Source organism: Lycorma delicatula, chromosome 12, assembly GCF_047948215.1.
Source record: "Lycorma delicatula isolate Av1 chromosome 12, ASM4794821v1, whole genome shotgun sequence".
In the NCBI taxonomy this organism is placed as follows: Eukaryota; Metazoa; Arthropoda; class Insecta; order Hemiptera; family Fulgoridae; genus Lycorma; species Lycorma delicatula.
Window position 1 is genome coordinate 16,176,816 of NC_134466.1, and position 22,028 is coordinate 16,198,843.

At 34.2% G+C, this 22,028-nt stretch overlaps 1 protein-coding gene across 1 annotated transcript in view; it reads left to right on the forward strand.

Moving 5' to 3' along the window:
- Window positions 1-14,912, forward strand: part of LOC142333045 (uncharacterized) — a 42,825-nt gene extending 27,913 nt beyond the window's left edge. Inside the window, exons 7-9 of the mRNA XM_075379845.1 lie at window positions 5,441-5,608; window positions 9,833-10,025; window positions 13,986-14,912. Of these exons, the coding sequence (XP_075235960.1) occupies window positions 5,441-5,608; window positions 9,833-10,025; window positions 13,986-14,468 (844 nt within the window). The 3' untranslated portion in view covers window positions 14,469-14,912. The remainder of the gene's footprint in view (window positions 1-5,440; window positions 5,609-9,832; window positions 10,026-13,985) is intronic.
- Window positions 14,913-22,028: the final 7,116 nt, after the last annotated feature.

The window sequence follows — 22,028 nt, forward strand, 5'->3', positions numbered from 1 at the left end:
GTGAGTTCAAATCATCACATTGTATCTCCTGCCTCCATCTGGTGCACCCAAAGAAGGTGTGCTCCACCATATCCACGTCATCAATACTCGCACAGTTTTGTGCGCCTCTCTCTGATCCTACAGAGGTAGACCCCGAACGACCCATGACCCGACAACCACTGAGCTGTCCAGAAGTCCACCTTTCCATGCTACTGACCCAGGCAGCCACCTCTGGGATCAAGGTATAGGTCCAGTGCCCCTCCTTCGCATTCCGCCACCTCTGCTGCCAGTCAGCCAACATGCGGCCCTTCGCCTCCTCTCTACCATCTGTGGCTCTATCTCTTCTCTTTTTGGCCAGCAAGTCCAATGGCGGCATACCAGCCACCACCAGTGAGGCATCCAATGATACCGTCTGGTAGAGCTGCGCCACTATTATCACCAGCCTCCTATATATGCCATTTAATCTCCAGGCATTTCTCACCTCTCCAAAGGCCTCCCACCATACTGGTGACACATACAATATCATCGATACCACAGTAGACACCAGCATTCTGTGCTTGACTGTCCTAGGACCCCTGACATCGGCCATAAGCCTCAGAAATGCCGAGGACATTCTTTCCGTCTTCATGGCCACTTACTGCACGTGAAGTGAGAAGCCACACTCCTAAGTATTTTGCCGCTTCCTTTGGGGCGATCATTTCTCCATCAACTTGGACAGCAAAAGGAGGTACTCCCTGCCACCCCGTTATTGATACAATTTCAGTTTTCTTAGCTGACAGTTGCAGCCCCTGCATCTGAAGCTGTGTCTTGATCTTCTCAATGGTCCTCATAGTTATCCCTACCACCTTCTCCAAGTCCTTTGCTGCCACTACTACTGTCAAATCATCAGAGTATGCTACTAATTGTACTTTCAGCAGCCACTCCTGCCGAAGCAGGTCGTCATACACCACACTCCACAAGGTGGACCCCAAGACTGACTGACCCCTGCGACACCTGACGCTGCATGGGCATGACGACCTCTCCTTCCCCTCCTCAGATGTGATACTCAAGTTCCTTCCACTGAAGTACAAGTGCATCATCCTGAACAAGTAAGGTGAAATGCCTCATTCCTCCAACTGCTGCAATATGGCCTCCCACCTCACCGCATTGAATGCATTAGTGACATTCAAGAAAATGACCAGGGGAATCTTTCTCACACTCCGACCTCCTGGCTACTGCCTCCACCACCTTTGTCACTTTTTTAACAGCATCCACTGTGCTTCTTCCTTTCCGGAAGCCATATTGCTTGTTAGAGAATACCCCAGTTCTCTCTAACTCCTCCTGCAGCCTGTTTGCCTGAAAAACTTCAAAAAGTTTCCCCAATCTATCAGTTAGACAAACCGGCCTGTAACTTATTGGCTGCCCTCTCCGCCACCTCCCTTAGGGAGGAGAACCACTCTCACCATCTTCCATGGTGATGGGAAACTCTCCTTAAACAGGCATTCATTAAGTACTTAAATGATTGGGGAGGCCAATCTTCACCAATGCTCTCATTCCCTCTGCAGACACTCCATCCATCCCTTGGCTCTTTCCAGGATGAAGTCAAGAGACCATGTACCACAGCTCCTCCGAGGTGACAAGCCGTACCTCTGTGGCCGCCTACTCCCTCATCTGAGTATCTCATCTCTCGGAAACAGGGTGTGCATTGTTTCCCGGAGTTGCACCTCAGGAAGCCTTGGGAGTGATCTTCTCAGCCACTTTGTTACCAGTTTGTATGATATACCCCAGGGGTTCTCCAGCTGGGTACAGATCTCTCTCCATCTATTCCACTTGGCTTTGTTCATGGCTCTTTGGAGTCTCCTTGCAGAATCTTTCCATTCTGCAGTGGCTCTCTCAGTCTCCTGTCGATCCTCTTGTCTTCTTAATCTCGTGAGGATGCACCTTTTGCGAACACATATCCTCTGCAGATCGGCAGTCTCGTTCTACCACCAATGTATCTGCATTGGACGTGACCGCACCTCTCTTCTCTTCAAGGCCGAAGTGCAAGCATCGTGTACGCCTTTTTCAATATCAACCTCCTTCACGTTCTCTTGTCATGCCTACGCCAATGACTCTATAAACACTGTCTGTAACCACTAAAAATTCGAGAGCCCAAACATCCATGGCCCAGCTCGTCTTTCTTGACGTATCTCTCTATGTTCAACTACCACCTCAATACATTGGTGGTCGCTGAGAGTCTCCTCCTCTAGAATCCACCATTGTCCAGCACCTGCCATTATGTCCGTAACGAATGCCAGGTCAAGGATGGATTTTGTTGATCCTCTTGAAATGTAGGTACCTCTAACTCATTGAGGCACACCATATTCAATGATCCCAACAACTCAGACAGGAGCTGCCCATGCTCATTTAGGCTCCCCCCCCCTAACTCCAGGCACTTAGCATTAAAGTCCCCAAGCACAACTACTGCACCTGTGTGTACCCTCACAGCCACCACCAAGTCATTCAAAAACTTACGGTAGCGATTCACATGCTGCTGTTAGGGGAGACATAATAACTAAAAACCACTACCCTCCCAACGCAAACCCACACAAAGCCATCACTGCGGTCCTGTCAAGTAATAGCCAGTCCCGGCCTCACCACCATTATTGCCGCACTATCTCCAGTATCCCTGGTCCAGCCAGCCTCTGAAACCACAGCCCAGTTTGGCTTAGCAACCACCATAACGTCTCCACAAACTCCCTGGTAGTAGCCCACAGAAGGTCATGGGAGTGTCTACTCCTATTTACATTAAGCTGTTTTATCTTTAATTTGTAGCACATTGTTCATAATGGCCCTCCACACCACATAAGCAAACAACTATTTCACAGCATCCAGTCTTGATGTGCCCATCCTTACCACACTGGAAACATTTCTTGGACCTATCTGGTCTCTTACACGATGCCACCTTATTGTCCAAATCCCAGCAGCAGTAGGACCACTCCTGCTCTACGGCCAGATCCACACGGCAATACGCCAGCCCAGTCTGGAGATGCCCTCTCCAAATTATCTTTTCAGCCTCTCCATTAGGAACCATCAGAGAAGCCACCTGTGTACTTGAACAAACAGGCCACATCTTGATGGCCTGCCTCCTCTCCTCATCCAACTCTTACTTCCGCTACTGCTCTAGCTACCTTCTCTTTTGTTGTAAGAGCATCTATATCTTTTATATTAATTCTCTGTATTTGCTCTTTTACACAGGGCAACCTTCACTCCGGTAACCCCCTCCTGAAATTTCCTCATTAGTTTTTCTGGCCCTTCCACCTCATCCTTGATTCTTATATGGATATTTTCTCCTTGACCTTTGTGTACTGAGAGAATTTCTTGTTCCCCCTCAACTACTCATTCCTTAACCTCTATAAGGAGATCCGCAAAGCTCTCTTTTCCTTGTACATCAGTTGCCTTCATGATTAACGTCTTGGCCTTCTCAGCAGGTTCTCGGCTAGCCGATCTCACCCTATTAGATTTGGTTTTCACCACCCTGTCAACATAGATTCCAGTCGTTCTATTAGTTCTCCATCCTGCGTACTCCAAAAGTTTTCTAGTAACACGGGATGCATCACCCTTCTCAATGCAGAAGACCACATCATGCTTCGCCTGCTGAAATATTTCTGCCACTCCTTTCCTCAAACGGAGGATGTTCCCCTCCCCGATTGATGAATCAGTCATCAGGGTGAACACCCTCCTCTTGAAGTCTTCCAAGTCTTCCCCTTGGAGAATTGTGGCCCTCTCAATACATGCAAGCAGTTATCCCTCCTTCAACTGATCCTTCATTGCCAGGTCCTTAATTCTCAGAGCCGCCTTAAAAATCGACTCTGAGAATCTACTTTTAATTTTAGCAAGGTCAAAAATTACCAAAGTCTTTCTCCCTTTCTAGGAAAACTAAATCCTGGTGCTCCACGGTCTTCTCAAACCACTCCTGCTCCACTTGATGCCTTCAGTACGTCCAAGTTTTCATTTTTAACTCCTTTCTCCAGCCGGTGTAGTAGCTCTTTATCTCCAACATAGCTCCTCGTCTGGCATGCCACCTCCTTCCCCTTCGGTCTGCTCTCGAATAGGTTGGACTCTACAAACCCCCGCAAGGCCTTCACCTTTCTTGCCATATCTTCAGCCAGCTCTTTTAGTTTTCTGTCCATATGGCTCTTCTCAGCGTGCTTGGTTAAGGTTCCACTGACACTAATGAGCTCTTTTACATATTTATAAAGCTCCCCCTGCGCGGTGTCCTCCAGCCTCTTCTCCATCTCTAGATCAACTTTACTTTTTTTTTGCAGAGTGACTTCTCTTTCTTCTCTCCTTCCTCCTCTTCTCTGTTGCTGCAGCCTCAGTTGACTCACTTGCCGTTGAACCCCAGGAGCTGCATGTGTATTGAAGCGCCTGCTGTTGCATACTCTTTCCTTTTAACCATCTTCCTGGTAACAGAGCTTACACGCAATTGCTTACTCAATAGATTACACTCAACTATATAATAGCTTACCTATATAAGCTACTGATAGTCTCTATAATAGTAGTCTGTTATCAAGGAGATAACAAACTGTTTCTCATTATCACTAAAATTATAATTAAAATTAGTATACTTCTAAAAATGTTAAATATAATCAACGTAGATAACAGATAACAATACTTAAACTTCACGATAAGTAAAATTCTTATAGTCTACTGCATTATAAACACACACACTAACACTAAGATCTAATTCTTAAAAACTTTTTTTTTCATTTGTGATTCATACTGTAGTGTATTTAGACATAAATAGAATTTATTAATTGCAGTTACACATAACTTTTCTATATCTGAACAGAACACATTTTTACATTTTATTTTATAAAGTTTTTGTTTGAATGTCTACGTTCACTGGGCCAGTCTAGTGGTTAACTCATAATGTAAATTACTTGTTTAACAGCTGAAGTTAAAAGGTTCTGAGGTTCAAATTGTAGTAAAATTTAGTTGTTTTTGTACTGATTTAATACCAGACAGTGGATACTGGTGAACTTTGGTGGTTGGGGTTCAATTAACTACCCGTCTCGGGAATGGTTGGCCTGAGTCTGAACAAAACTACACCTCATGTACATATCATTCTCATCTCAATGTGAATAGATTGCAATGTACACATTAGTAGATAAAATAAAAATGTCTAACCATTTACAGTCAATCCTATGTCTACTATATAAATTTCTTATAGAGTTTATTGTGTGATGTGTTATTTTTGTGATTTAAGCCGCTGAATTGAGCACAGCTAAATTGTATTTATTATGAAATTCATTTTTATTTTGATTAAATGAAACTTAAATTATTTAGACTCAGATAAACAGAATCATAAATGTATTATTTTATTATGTAGATTATTTTATGTAATATTGAAACTTCAATATATGTTCTCTGATTCAATCAATTGTAATATATCTTTATTCGTAATCTTTATTTATTTTATAAATTTTGTTATTGATAGATTTTCAACCAAGCCCAATTTAGTAACTCATAAAAGGATTCATACCGGTGTCCGTAATTTTACCTGTGATCAGTGCGGTAAAAGCTTTATACAGAAGGGTAATTTGGACGCCCATCTTATAACACATTCACAAGACAAACCTTTCAATTGTGATCTCTGTAATAAAGGGTAAGTTGTTAAATTTTTTTTTAATAGAGTATGGATATATTAACATAATACAAGCTGCGGCAAAAATCTGGATACATTTTTGTATTATTATTATATTTTTAAAATTATATTCCTGTTTTTATATTCATGTTCCTGTTTTTATCTCTTAATTTATATTTTCTTTCATTTTTTAAAATGTTTTAATGCTTGATATTAAAATATCATAATATTCTAATTAGATACTTTACAAAATCAGATAATTATTTTGAAAAGAACCCAGAATGGGCAATGATAGAGTTTTAATGCTTATTGCAGACTTAAAATGTTGAATCCAATATTTTTTTATTGTTGTATAATTACCGAGTTGTAGTTAAAAGTATTAATAATTCACCTTATAATTAATAATACATTATATAGTGTGCATTATGATAATTCAGAATAGTATGATTAGTAATATTCTTGTATCTTTAGCTATTTCTATAACTATTTCTTCCATGCGTCAGAATAAAGTGTGTTAGTGTGTATTGTATTAGAAATTATTATTAGATTTTATTTCATTTGATAAGTCCCAGGTTGGACATTTTGTACAGCCAACGCATAGTGAATAGAGTTCAAGGGCAGTCATAGACAGAGTTATCTTCAAAACCAACATAAATAGAATGCACTTATTCAAGGAGGTCCGTGCTTCCTTATCATGCATCTGATAATGGGTATCTAATCCATCAGGAAGAAAAGGATCGATGATAAGCAAAAAGGATAGATGCTAGGTGGTAAAAGGCCACCTATAGAAACACTTTGAAATATGACAGACAAATCCATTGAAAAAATCCCGTGTAGGTAATGGGCTTCCATCCCATTCAGATTCCCTCAAAAGATTGGTGCAATATAAGCTAAACCAAAAATTTAAAGATTCTGTAAATTATGAGCAGTAATTATAAAGTAGAAGTGTTTTTGAGGGACATTCAGATTTAAACTAGACTTTTGTTTTTATCATTTATTAATATAGAATAAAAATGCAAAACATTCATTGTTTTCTATGTAGTCTGTGAAATTCCAGACGTTACAGATTTTTCGCTTCCTGTGAGCTTGTGGATCACTTCTTCATAAAAAGCTTGTGGATGTATTAAAAGCCGATTGTGCATGTACTACTCTCTCTCTCTCTACCTCGTTGTTCTGGAATTGATGTCATCCTTCCCTGTGCCTCCTTCAATGACCTAAACAAAAAGAAATCATTGAATCATTGGAGTGTTAGTCTAGATTATATGGGAAATGCCTAAGGATTTCTGTAAATTTTGTCCAGTTTAACCCGAGTGTTATTGGTAGTATGAATCCTACCCTTGTCATGAAGGAGAAACACATCTCTGATCGGCTGAGGGTGCTTTTTGTTCCTGTAGGTTGTTTTCAGTTGTTCAAGTGTGGGTAGTAAAGAGGCATTCACAATGTGACATTCTTAGAGAAATATACCTTTCCAGACCCAAAAAAAACTGTTATGAGGACTTTTCCAGCTGATGGACATGTTTTCGCTTCGCAGGGCAAGACAAAAGTCAGGTTTATATTTGACTGACCCTTGCATTTATTTATTTATTTCTGTAGATATCTATAGTGATTTCAGAAGGTACCAAAACAGCCGTATTTACAGAATAATTTAATTTAAATTCTTAGGTTAAAATTATTAAAAACCTATAAAACAAAAGAAAATTGAAATTATATATTTATAAATAATAAATTTTTGGTTATATTTAGTACTATCTGAGCAATAAAATTATTTACTTGCTTTGCTTAAAAATATTAATAGGCACCAAAATACAATCGCATTTTAAGTAAGGAAGGGTAAAAATTAATTATATGTTTAAAAGATATATCAGCTTTTAAAGGGTAATCAATTTTCTTATAAACCAAATTTATAATAAATTTAATGATGGGAGTTATGTGGGGCATTAAAATAAGTCTGTGCAAAGTCAGGAGATGATGCTTATCATACATTTGTTTAGATCATTTTTAGTTTCCTGTACCTCCACCACGAGCACACACTAAATTTCTATGATACATTCAAAATTTTGTTATTGACAACATTTGAGTCAACCTGCTGTGATTTGTGAAAAACTGACAAAAGATAATCTTGTGTGGTGAAATGATTTACATGAAATTATGGTTATTGCAAAATTCTGCCTATTTTAAAAATATAAATAATAGTACAAGGTTGTGATCAAAAAACTTAAGAAGCATTGATGGAGTAAGTGTATAGAATTGAAAGGAGATGTTATTAAGAAATAAAAAACGTTTTTCTTGAAAAATTGTGCCTTCTTTATTTTTGTATGGATGTTTCAAACACTACTTGTGTATCCTTGTATACTACTTTTATATGAACAGTTGAGAAACTATCTTGGAATTGTTCTGTCAGGTTTTTACGAACCATATATAAAAATTTGGCCATTTTAGTTTTGAATTAATCGATTACCTTTAAACATTACTTTGATACTTTATTTAGGGATTTTTTTAGTTGAATTGTAAAAAGAGGCTGTTATTAAAGCTAATTTCAAAGCAGTTACTTTCACTGACTATAACTCTAAAAGTCTATAAATAGATTGTTTAAAATTTTTGAAGTATAATTAGTGTTAAGCATATATTGTTTTAAAAATGGATCTGCCAAATTTCAAATAATTTTTAATAGCAATAAAATACATGGCTTGATTAATCATTCTTATCCTGCTAAACATATTTGACTGCGTTCGTATATATTACATTAGAACTTTAAAACATTACAATAGAACTTCAAAACATTGAAATTGAAATTTGCCTCAAAATATCATTTAAAAGGACAGTAATTATGGCCCAAAAACCAGCACAATTAAAAGAAGTGAACATAAATGGTAATAAAATCAAATTAGTAACCCATTTTAAATACCTCTGAGAAATAATAACAAACTATGTAAACGAAAAAACTTTGATCCAAATAAAAAATAAACTAGCTAAAGCTGAAAAATTAACCCAGTACACTTACAGTAAAAAAATGCCTATCAATAAATGCAAAAATAAGACACTGCAACACAGTTATAAAACCAGAAGCCACTTAGCAGAAACACTCTTCCACCTGAATGAACAATTAAAAACAAACTGACTCCAGAAAATTGAAAGAAGAATTGGAAGAACCTGCATCAGTAAAAAGTACCAGAAAGACGAGCAGTGGGTCATGTCCAACGAAGTCATATACAAAAAGTTAGAACTCATAATTGATACTGAGTGTAATAGATACTGAGTGACTAGAATTCTTTGGAAGTATCATGAGGATGTAAGTTTCAAGACTTTTGAAACAGCTAGTACAGTACAATCTCAACTCTAAAAACACCAGGATAGGATGCAGATGAATCGGAGAAATAAGAGAGGATCTGAAGGAAATCGGCCTTACACCAGAAGACATCACAGATAGGATAAAATTAAACAGGAAAGCCAAGTACAAAACTACTCGCTTTACACTTGCAAGAAAAACTCACAACAGAAGCATTTTTAACACTAGAAAGGGCACAAAGATTGGAATGTATGAAAAAATACTGGGAGGACTGCAAATCCCAAACAGTTCATCAACGAGACTTGGATAATGGACTGACTAAAGTGATCCTATGCAGTCATAAGAGATAATAATAATATTTTACATTAAACTGAATTTGGCTGATACTCGAACACATCCAAGATATTAAGAAAATACTTTTGTATAGAATTTCATGATGATCAAATTAGCCTTCCAGGAATGATCATGTAAATGATGGAATCCAAGTACTAATTCCATATTTCTATTCTCACTTTAAGTGCACAGCAGTCATAAAAGGTATATCTGTATCCTGTATGATATTTACTAATTTCATTGTATAATAATAACAGATTTATAGTGTACCGAGTAAGATGATAAATCACATCCTGGAAATTGAAAGACCTGAAGTATGAAAAAATTTCATCTGCAAAAGTTTCAGGGTTCCAAATTACCGAAGTTAAGGAAGCCGGGTTAACTTCACTATATGTTTCAGCATTTTTAAGTGCCTAATGAGCATAGCGGTCGATGCCTCAGTATTCTAAGTTTACTTGTTATTATAAGTGTTTAAGGAATCTAAGTGCCGGTTAGCAATTAATTTTAAGTATTGTCTTTTTTAGAATTTTTGTTTTATTAAAGCAGAATTTTTATTTTACATTTTAAGATTTATTGTTCTTTGTGAGACTGATTGTTTTTGATTTTTGTTATTCTTTATGGATTAGATTTAAAACATCAATGCAGTTGCGTAAACACCATACGGTCCATACTGGAGCAAAACCACATCAGTGTGATGTATGTGGAAGAACATTCAGAGAGAGGGGAACTTTGAGAGAACATCATAGAATACATACTGGTGCCATGCCATTCACGTGTGAATTTTGTGGCAAAGCTTTTCGATTTAAAGGGATATTAACGGTATGAAACTGAAATTTTATAAGATAATTAAAATTTAAGTTGTTAATGATATGAAGAAAAAGAGAGAGGTTATACAGTTCATTTACAGCTCTTTGAATTATGAAAAAATATATTTTTTATTTATTTATATATATTTCTTTCTATATATCTGTACATTTTACTCTTGAATAAATAAAATGTATACTAATGTAGTAAAAAGATGAATGTTTTAGCTTTACCACTATGAACAAAAAGTTTTGTCTTACCGTTAGTTATTTGTGTTTATTTTAGCATTTAAAATATAATATCCGTCTAATCTTTAAATTGTACGTGTTAGATGTCATATCCGTAACGATTATAGGCATGATTTCTTGTTGCCTTCCCTGAGCTAAATATTAGGATTACACTGAGGTATGTGTAGAAAGTAAACTTTACTTTCCAAACTATGTATCTGTAGCTTGAGGGAAATTTTTCTTTTCAGAGTTGGCACTCCTACACAAAAGGGAGGTCCAAGTGAAGAGAACAAGCCTAGGTGGGAATCAATAGCTTAGTTGATTACAGCACAATAATAACATAACCCAGCAGTTCCTGATCCCACCAAGAGTGAAGTGCGAGCCCTTATCTGACTGCAGCTAAAAATGAAAAGTTTGCCAACATCCACTGCAAAATTGTTTATGTTTATGGCTTAGTAATGTCACATGACAAAGCATCCAAGTAGTTTAGGAAGTTTAAAGGTGGTCTGACGACCACCTTTAAAGATTGTGACAAGTTTGTTGAAAAACTCAAATGGCTGTTTTGTAAAATCACTGTTTGACTGGAAGAACTTTGTGAAATGTGTCCAGAAGTCGGTCAAAATATGTTGTATGAAACGGTAACAGTCTGAATTTTTGAAAACTGTGTGCAGTAGGTACTGAAAATGTTTTAACACAAAACAGATCATGTTCATTGTGTTAAGAAATTTCATGACAGTTATGAACTTGCTGGTGAAGAATTCCTAAACTGTGACTGTGACTGAGGATGAAACCTGGGTGGCTCATTACACACTGGAACTAAAGCAGTGATTGTACCTTTTTAGCTTCATAATCCCTCCAAAAAGTAAAAAAAAGTTTCCAACTTGATATGGACATGCGCTGCTTGTAATTGGTCTGCTTGCGTAATATTTGCTGTGAGTTATATTTGAATATGCATATGATATGTTTGAACACGTCATACTCTAAGCAGTATAAAAGAGAAGTAAGGGATTGCAGAACGTCAGTTTAGTTTTGAATGCAAAGCTTGCGTCTATTGCCTTTTATTTAAGTTTTTAAAAGCGTAGTCTCATTGAAAATAATAATTGAGGTTTTGGTTTTTTAGCATGCGGTCAAACAGTGTAACTGTTTTTTTTTTTTTAATAGATTTGTGTGCAAAATGGATTGGAATCGATTGGTAAAAAGACAAGACTGTACAATGATAATTATTTAAATTATGGTTTTACCTCATTAGATGGGAAGCCACACTGCGTTGTTTGCTTTCAAGTCCTCTCCGATGAAAGCATGAAGTCATCAGAATTAATTTGACACTTGCAAACTAAACATCTGGATCATAAAACCAAACTCTTGGAATTTTTCAAAAGAAAATTACATACTTTGACGAATCAACAGGTTTCTATTTGTAAATAAAGCCATACTGATAAAAAAACCCTTGAAGTATCTTATCTTGTAGCATTAAGAGTAGCAAACATGTCAAAACCTATACAATCACAAAAACCTCATATTGCATGCTGCAATTCATGTGGTCAGTGTTTTAATAAGCATGGAAGAAGCAAAAAATAGAAAAAATATCTTTCTACTGACAGTATCAAGGTGAATCAAAGTCATGGCTGCCGATATTGATCAGATAATTTAGGAAATAAGTTCAAGTGAATTTTTTTTGTATTTAATTTGATGAATCAACAGATATGACAAACATTTTTCAGTTCTTATATTTTGTGAGATATGAATGCAATAGGGCAGATCAATCAAAGAAAATATGTTGGTTTTAAAATCAGTACCTGATTATGCCACAGCGCAATGTCTTTTTGATGTTTTTTATGAAGCTATTAAAAACTATAACACAGATTGGACAAATTGTGTTGCAGTATGTAGTGATGGTGCAAAGGCGACAACAGGAAATAACAGTGGATTTCTGAAAAAAATTAAAAGATCGTTTTATACCAAGGGCAGAATGGAGCACTGCTTCCTTCATAGACATGCTCTTGCCACAAAAAATATGCTGGAAAATCTCAGAAAAAATCTTTTTAAAGGTGTAAAAATTGTTAATTATATTAAAAGTCAACAATTAAAGAGTAGGCTGTTTGCTAACTTTTATGCAGATTTGAATACTAGATCGTGGATACCAGTGTTCTTTGGTGGTTGGGTTTCAATTAACCACACATCTCAGGAATGGTTGAACTGAGACCAAAACTACACTTCATTTACACTCATTCATCCTCTGAAGTAATACCTGAATGGTAATTCTTAGAGGCTGAACAGGAAAAAGAAAGTAAATAAAGGCTGTTTGCTAAACTATGTGATGAAATGGGTGAAAAGAAAAAATCTCTTCTTTTGTATATAGAAATCAGAAGGGGTTATCTTGGGAGAGAGTGATAATCTGGTTATTAAAATTATGAGATGAATTAATAATATTTTTCCAGGATAAACAAACGCCATTCTCAATGTTTTTACAGAATAGTGAGTATGCATTGCTGTCTGCTTACTTAGCTGATGTATATTTTTGCATTTAAATGACTTGAATGTGAATTTACAAGGACATGAAAAAGCATTTTGTTAATGCCAGAGTTCATGCTTTCATTTAGAAGCTTGCTATCTAGATTTTTTGCCTTCGAAGCAAAAATTTTGAAATGTTTCTTCTCGCTTCTGATTATATTAAAAAAAATTTGACTGAAGAAGACACCATTATCCAACACAGTTTGGATTGCATGAAGATGAATTTGCACAAGCTAAATAGTTGACATATTATTTCCTAGAAGATAAAAGTGATTTCTAGAAGGTTAGGTGCTGAATACATTTAACGAAAACGGTGTTGCAGCTAGTAAAATACGGTTGAAATTCATGACTGGCTCATTGAAATCTCTGCCGATAAAATGTTACAACTACAATTCACATATGAAGATTTAGATACATTTTGGCTTGCTTGTCAAAGTGAACATGAAAATTTAATCATAGAAGCATTGAAAATATTAATCCTTTACTCCACGTCTTACATCTGTGAAAAGGGTTTTTTGTTTATGGTTGCGCTAAAAACTAAATATAGGAATTGTCTTTTATCACTTGAAAACAATTAGCTTTTATATGTTTTTAACATAGATCCACTTTTAAATGGAAAACAAATGAAACTATCTCATTAATCTATTTTCTTTACATGTGTACCTTAAATGTATGTAAAATGTTTATAATAAATAATTGATTTTTTTCTTATAAAATGATTACATTACATTACATTAATGATTACATTATGTATAAAGTTGTAGGCTAATTTCACTACCCTCCTTTCATATCATCACGACCCTGAGGTTGAGAAATGCTGGTCCAAAGTAAGTAAAAAATCCTCTTTACATCATGAAACTTTCCATTATGTCCATTGCTTCAACTTATGTCCAATGCTCATATTTTATTTCTTTTTTAAATATTTAATGTAATAAATACTTATTTCTATAATTTCCAGATTAATATAATGCACTGATCCTTGATAGAAAGAATGTATTCATTTTGTTGCTTTACACTAAGTCTCAGTGTTTCTTATAACTGTGACATGAATAAAACATCTGAGGAATAAGAGGTACCGTCTCGGTAATAACATAAAATGAACTGAAAATATTGAAAAGATGAATGAAAAAATTTTAAATGAGTATCTGTTAATATAATGTTAAGTGTAGTTTTAATTTTTATAATATTTGTTTATTGTTATGCTACTATAGTATTCCTTGTATATTTTTTTGTTTAGACTCATAGAAGGCAGCATACAGGTGAACGACCTTACAGTTGTTTGGAATGTCAACACCATTTTACAAATTGGCCTAACTATAATAAACATATGAAACGTAGACATGGTATAAACACAAGTCGTACAACACGTGTAAAAACTACACCGCCACCCATGATTCCACCGACAACAACAACGGAAGGTCCAATAACTGCTGATGCACCTCCATTGTATGAAGATTCAATATCTGCACCTCCTGAAGATCTTAGTGATAGATCACAAACGAATAACCATCAATTTTATCCTCCAGCAATAAATGTTGCAATGACAACACCTATGACAGCTACTTACCATATGACACCGCATGCCAATACAATGTTAAGTTTTTATAATTTAACTCAGATACAGACATTAGATCCGAATGCAGGTGCTGTAAGTACTGTTAATATCGGTACACCAATCGATGTTATACATGCCATACCACAACAAATAGTTCATCACTGATAAAAAAGTTAGCTGTTATATCATTATGTGATTTTATTGTTATTATTAATATTATTATTTATAATCATCGTAATAATTTTGTAAGTTCCCCACTGCCAGATATATCATATTTAAATGTATCATTGCATCCATACACTACTTTTTCTTATCTTATTTAAGTTCTTATTCTCTTAATCTATATGTGGAACAATGTGTTTGCAATGAGTTCCAGCTTAAGGGGTAGTGATCCTCCCTATCTCTGTAATGTTAACTTAGGTACATTTATCTCAGTAAGCTTTAAAGTCACAGTCTTGAAATTTTACACACACTTTAACTGTTCTTTATATGCATTTTTACCAGAGGATATAAGTTTATCTTTTATACTTTTCAAAATATGAATTTTCAAAACATGCTTTTTACATGTTTTTTTTGTTTACAATATAAATTCTATTGAAAATTTTCCCAGTTGCTCTGGTATAAATATATATTTTTATGCCATTCAAATGTCCATGCCAAATTTCAGGCTTCTAGCTTTAGTGATTGTTGAGGAAGTGTACCTAAAGTTGGAAAAATGAAACTTTTGGAATAATGGGATTAAAAAGAATATATTATAATGTAAGGAATTATTTACAATTAATAGTGTCCTGGGGCATATGAAGAGTTTTCTTCATCTCCCTCCTGTTCAAACTGATCTTCTATTCTCCTTTTCAAACTGTTATCCTGTCGACATTTTCTTTCAATTTCCAAGATGGCTTTTTCCGCTCAATAAGTGCAATGATTGTCAGTAAACTTCATTGCTTTTACACAGTTTTCCACCAAAGTTTTAAAAATCCAACATTTTTAAAACCCAGAGTTTTAAAAATCAAACATTTAGTAACTTGCCCGTGTTGTAACAAGCACTTGCTTCATAAACACCGCATTTCAAAGTATCCAATTGCACAAAAATTCTCTTAGGTACCCGGCACCAAATAATATTGTTTACTGACTCGCTACTATTCTTAGTACCAAATTATTTTTTATTTATTCTTCAATAAAAGTTTGTTGGATAAATCTCTAAACCGCCTTTATTTCTTTTAACATTGCAGATGGTAAATGCATATGTTTGTCTTGATTATATGGTTTTCCCCTTCCCTTTTGCATTTTTGATATTTCCACCGTGTTTTCTATCTTGACGGGCATAAGGCATACTTTGGCTCTTTGTTATTAGAACCTAAATGAATATATTCTGCCCAAATACCTTCATTTCATTTATTCCCTTTCTGGCATTTCTTCTAATGGCTAGTCCAAAATAAATGTGAATGGTGACAATATTAGTATCGGTAAACCACTGTCTGCCAATAGTTTTTCCATCAAGTAGTACTTTTTTCTTGTAATTCCTGAGAGGAGTTCCCATTCTTTTCTGTAGATGACCCACGCATTCCAGTTTTTCAATCTGGAAATCTGGATCATTACAGACTGTGTCATAAGCTTTTGAGTCTCCATTTCCGAGGTAATAATTATACCTTATGTTATAATTGTTTTCATTTGGTCTGAATATCTTGTGTACTTCTTCTACCTTCATATGACTACTAGTTCCTAAGTAGTTTGCTGTGTATTTATCATCATGCTGATTTCTATTTTTGCACCTACAAAATTTAGATAAAATAACTACATCAAAAACCTGACCGGTTGTAATTCTTGTGTCAGTGACTACATCGTTTAGCAAAGAGTAGTCATGCCTTTGCCAGGTACCATCAAAAGCAACTGCAATGTCGTGACAACTTTTCGATTCATGAGAAATTTTCTACCACTGCTTTGGCTGCAACCTCCTTCATTGATAGAGTACGTATCTTTTGAGCAGCAGATAACATAACATTGTTATAATATGAAAATCTTGACAGCATAGATAAATTCATAACTTTCGCAAATGTTACTCCAGCTTGTTGCTTAGCTCCTGCTGACACCATTGAACAGGTAAATCAAAATTTTCTATCATAGAACTGATGTTTACTATTTTCTAAACTAACCTTACAGTTATTTTCTTTTGATGAGTTTACACATTTCATACATTCTAAATGCATGGTAAAAGCTAGACCTAACTTGTTATCAGTTGTCAGCTTTAGTGAACCACCGCAATTTTTGCAGTGAGTGACTTCAGAAATAAGCTCATTTAGCTTTTCTAAATCTGTTATTTCATATTGAAAAGATTTACCTTCAAACTGTTCATATACTGCACGATGTGCATTTAATTTTAATTTAGTGGCACTGAATTTCTTAGATTGACTTTCAGTAGTACTTGAGGAAGTTTGATCAGACATCCTGGTTGGTGTTACTGTAGAAGCATCTATGAGGTTATCTTTATTTAGATTATGCCAGCCAAAATTTTTTCTTTTCTTAAAAATTTTTCCTTGTCTAGGCATCCTTTCTTCCAGTGTCTAATAGGAACATAAACTGAAAAACCCTCAAGCCACAGTTGTTATCACAATTAACAATTACAACACTAAATCGGTTCTGTAAACAAATAACAGCCTTTTCAGCACATTGGCAGTGCTTTCTTGATTATACATCACTGTTGCCAAAGATTTCTTTCACAGGAAATTATAACACTACATAAAAAGAAAATTGAAGAAATATCATTTTTAGTAGTGCAAGCCATTGGGAAAATAATTTTTTGAATAAAAAAAAATGATAACTATATCATGTCGTATATAATTTTTAACAGAGAATAATGAACTATTGATATATAACAAAATCGATAATTTTTCTATTTTTTCAATGATCACTTCCCACTTAGCAGATCAGTCAGCGAATTGATGATCTCCATTCGATATCATCCTCCGTCATTTCTCCTCAAGTACTTTCTCTAGGTCCTGGACAAGACAGTAAACTATTCTGATCAATTGTGATGGGGTAGACGGTCCTTTCTCACCAATCCCTGCATATTGAGGGTGCTGAGACTTTTATAAAAAAGAGCAAATACTTCCTTGGGGGTTATCTGGTAGAAAAATCTGCCTTTGGATTCACTCAGGATTCCTGTTTGGTGGCCAGACAATAAGCCTAACCACTGAAATTCATGTCAGCACAGTCAAGCTACCTAATCCTTCTATAAGGTAAAGTAAAATTCTATAAGTAAAATAAAGTAATCCTTCTGTAAAGTACTTCTGCGTTGTTTCCCATTTACCTTGTCCATCTGTCACATTTTGGATCACTCTTCTATTTCTTTTTCCCTTTAAATCTTACTTTAACATTTTTTTCATTGTTCTTCTTTCTCGCATCATTTGACATTCCCGTACAGCATACTGTGTTTTGCTTAGTTTCTTCTACTTTTTACCTTAATATTCTCTCTTACCTCCTCATTTTTAATATGGTTCATTCTTGCTGTTTTGTATCAAATTTTGTTTTCATTACTTGAATCCTATTGCACTTTCTTTGAAATATAACCGTGTTTCATCGCTTATAAATAATCAATGTAATGTATACTGCATTTACGTTTATTTAGGTTTAAGTGTGTTTTTTTAAGTTTTTTTTTAATGTGTAGTGAACAACAATAATTAGAATTAATAATAATTAATTGTGATTTGTCTTTTAGAAGATGACAAAATACACTTACATTAAGTTTTTTTTTTGTTTTGTAAAGCATAGCTTAAAATAGTAGTTTACTAGTATATTTGAGTAGTGACTTTTCGTAACTCGCCTTATCCATTTTTTTAAATTTACAGGAAGAGGGAAAGACATTTTCATTCTGTAGTTCTCTTCTTATGTGTATGATATTTTTTCTTAAGCTGTATATTATTTAATTACTATTTATTTTTTCACAGCTGTTTTAACAGAATTTTTTGTGTTGTTACTACAAGGAAATTGAATTTGAAATCTGAACATAGCAAGTTGTGCAATGGAAAAATCTCAAGATAAGTAATAAACAGTCAAAGAAGTAGTGAAAAACATAAGATTTTAAAACAAAAATTTTTATTGCGGTTTACATGACTGAAAAAAAAAAAAACTTTTAACATACATTTTTGTTTATAAGAAAATATAACTGAATTTTTAGAAAAATGTTCTCAACACAAAAAATTATCCATTTATTAACAAGAAAGAATAAAAAAATATTGTTCATTATCATTAATTAGAAAAAAAAATTATTGGTTCACCCACATCTGGTTTATTTTGTAATGGTTCACAGCAATCAGAAGAGTCCGGTTCAGATTCTGCCCGATTATGACCAATTACATCATCAGGATCATTATACACCACATAAAATTCCAGATCATAATCGTCATCCCAATCATCACCGAAATGTTCTTGTATAAGATTTTTTACATCTTGAAGTTTAGCTTTTTTCAAAGGTGCTTCCATATCCACTTCCACAGGCACAAAATCTTTTAGTGGTACTGCTTTTCTAATAACTGGACATTTTCATCTTCCTCTGTTTTACTAAAAGCATAGACTTGGCAATACCGGTGTCATTGTTGTAACTTAGTTCTCTTCTTACAGGCACTAAGTTCTTAGCATTCTTTGTTGTATGGAATTTGCTGTATTAAACTTGAAATGCCGCTGAGCAGGGGTTTTACAGTTTGACCGATTAATTCTTTCCAGTTGTATATTTGACATTAATCACCAATCCTGATTACTGTTCCAAATTCGCAAAGAATTTCCAAATAACCTTCGGGCTTTACAATGACTGTGTTTGTTCGTAATTTTTTTTCAGTATTTCCAAATATCTGGTCAGCTGGTGAGAATGAATGACCAGGTGTTGGAATTATAACTTGCACTTCTCTATGTTTTTTAGGAGCTTCATTAACTAGCCGATACATACACATGCCGATGATGATGGAATTATGGGTTTAGCTACCACATCCATCCGCACATAGAGCCGTACAATCTTTACAACATCATTAAAAACCATTTTCTTCAAACAGTTATAAACAGAAGACGTAATTTGTGTAGAACCCTTTGAATGCTCATTTTCAAACCGTGTATAACAAAATACATTGTCTGGGTTCAGACAGTCAAAAGATAAAATGATCGTATGAGGACTTTCTTCGTTTAATTTCTGATAAAATGTGCCTTATGTATTTTCAGTCGCTGTTGCAATTCAATTTTCCTTTCGCCAGTATCTCGTTTAATTTGTTCCTTTAGTACTGTGAACACACATTAGTGGCTGGCAACCCAAACCCTGTGTTATATTTATAATACAATATATCATTGAAAAATCCTTTCCTAATTCTTAGTTGAGGTTCAACACTGTCATTGTATATGCTCCTTAATTTTAAAACATTAAGGTCACTGTGAAGATACACTCTGATACTATTTTTTCTGCAATAATGAGATTCATTGGCATTAAGGGACTCTAAAATCTGTCTCGCAGATATTTTTTTTTCTTTATATAAATCAGATCGTCTGTTCCCACCCGGTTTTTAGCTGGTGACTTGCCTGTTACATAATGATTTTGCAATTCTTTGCACTCTGTCCCTGCTAATTCTGAGTATTTCAAGAAAACTATTTTTTTGACATACTTGTAACTTGTAACATAAAACCTTTGCACTTAGCCGCTCTTACAAAGTATTGAACTGAAATATTTTTATGACTGCTACCACCAATATTTTGTCTACATCTTTGTCAGTTGTTTAGCTGCAATATATTTTATAGTTTACTTGTATTACGTTAGTTGTATTACAATAAAAATTAGTATGAAATTCACATACATCATGAATTGAATTGTGCATTTAAAAATCTTACCATTGTGATGGCATGTAGGATATATAGGCAAACAGTGAACTTTATTACATTCATTTTTTCTTTTTCACGTTTTGATAGTCCGAGACATTTACTTTATGATTTTCTTGGATCTGATGGTTTAATATTAATCTCCATTTTGTCAAAACTTAATTATATCTAAATTTTAAAACAAGCATAAAGTAGCAGTAAGAAAGAAAGAACCTGTTATAACCTCACTTTTAGGAAATGAACAAGCTTTCTTATTGGCCAGGATGGATTAGACCAATTTTGCAATAGAACAGTCAAAAAATATTGTGAGTTCTGCACCAAATTACAGAATTAAACCATCATTTATTATTCTTTATAGCTTTTGATTCAAATAGATTTCATATTTTGAAAGAGCATTAAAATTGATATAAGAAGGCCTAACTCATTTAAAAAAAAAAATTGGATAAGACTAGTTTTGAAAAATCACTACTCATTTACTCTGATATAATTTACCTATTACTAATAAGTTATAATTATTGTTTCATGGCCGTAGACAGTAGTGATAATTCATTCAAAAAAATGAAATATGAATGTAAAAAAACTTTTAATAATTAACCCTAGAAATGCATGTAATTTCTGTCAAATCAATGCCAAACATTTTTATTAAGTTTGTAATTGATTTTTTTTAAAGTTATGTCATATAGAATACGGTTTAAAAAACTTTGAAGTTTTGAGTGGAGATATCATAAACATGTTCAACTATTTTACAAAAAAAAATGTGGGGTTTTTTGTAATTTCTTGAATATTTAGACCAAATGAAATCTCATCGAGTTGAAATGACAAAATATACAAAATGAGCACAATTTTATGCTGTAAAAGTTCATATAAATATCCTTGAACTTACGGAAACCGTAAACATAAGTAAACTCAAAAAACCATTTGTGGTACTTTGCTGTCAATGGCTCAGTATTAAATGCATTCGTTCAAAAGTGATAGGAATATATCAGAAAACTCATAAACCAAATTTCATATCATTTTTATATAGAATCTAGTAAGAGTGCTAACAAAATCTTACCTATAATTGTAATGAATAATGTGTGATGAAATCATGAATATGATGGCACAACAACAGCAATTTATTGCACCAAATCACTTTGCCCTAAAATATCAGTAATGATAGAACACCAAAAATGTAAAAAAATTCAAAGAAAATATATTTACACAAATAAAAACAAACTACAAAATCTATTTACACCAGCAAAAATAATACTTTTCTATGAAAAATGGAATGGTACTTAGAATCACTATTGGTAGTAATTGAGGGGGAATGAGAAGCTAAGGGATACTAGTGACATTTTCACAGTTTTGAGAAAAACAGCTCTAAAGTTTGTTGGTTATAATAAATTCTGTGTATTTCCATTTGAGCTTCACTGTTGGAAAGTACCATTCATTATGTATTTTTTTTTAATAATTTTTATTACGACAGTATGAATTTTAAACGTGTTTTTTTCATTTATTTAAACCACTACATTTACTTGTACCCCTTTGTTTTCAATTAAGGCACTCATATCCCTTTGCCACAAAAGGACTTATGAAAAAGTGATAGGTAGAGAAAACAATTCACTCAGTTTATATTTTTTTGAAATACTATGTTTTAATTTTTCCCACTTAACATTCAGAAATAATAAATTGGTAAAAACATCAGTGAAAAGTTAATATTATAAAGTAGTGCGAACACAACAAGAAAAACTATTATTAAAAAAAAACATGGCAGAATCTCTGCCATGTTTAACTCGCATGTTTTTTATTCGTAATTAAATTTTTGTTTCTCTGTGCCTTATTCATAATCAGATTCTAAGATAACATCATCGTCAATTTTTGATGCTGTTGTTTCTTCAT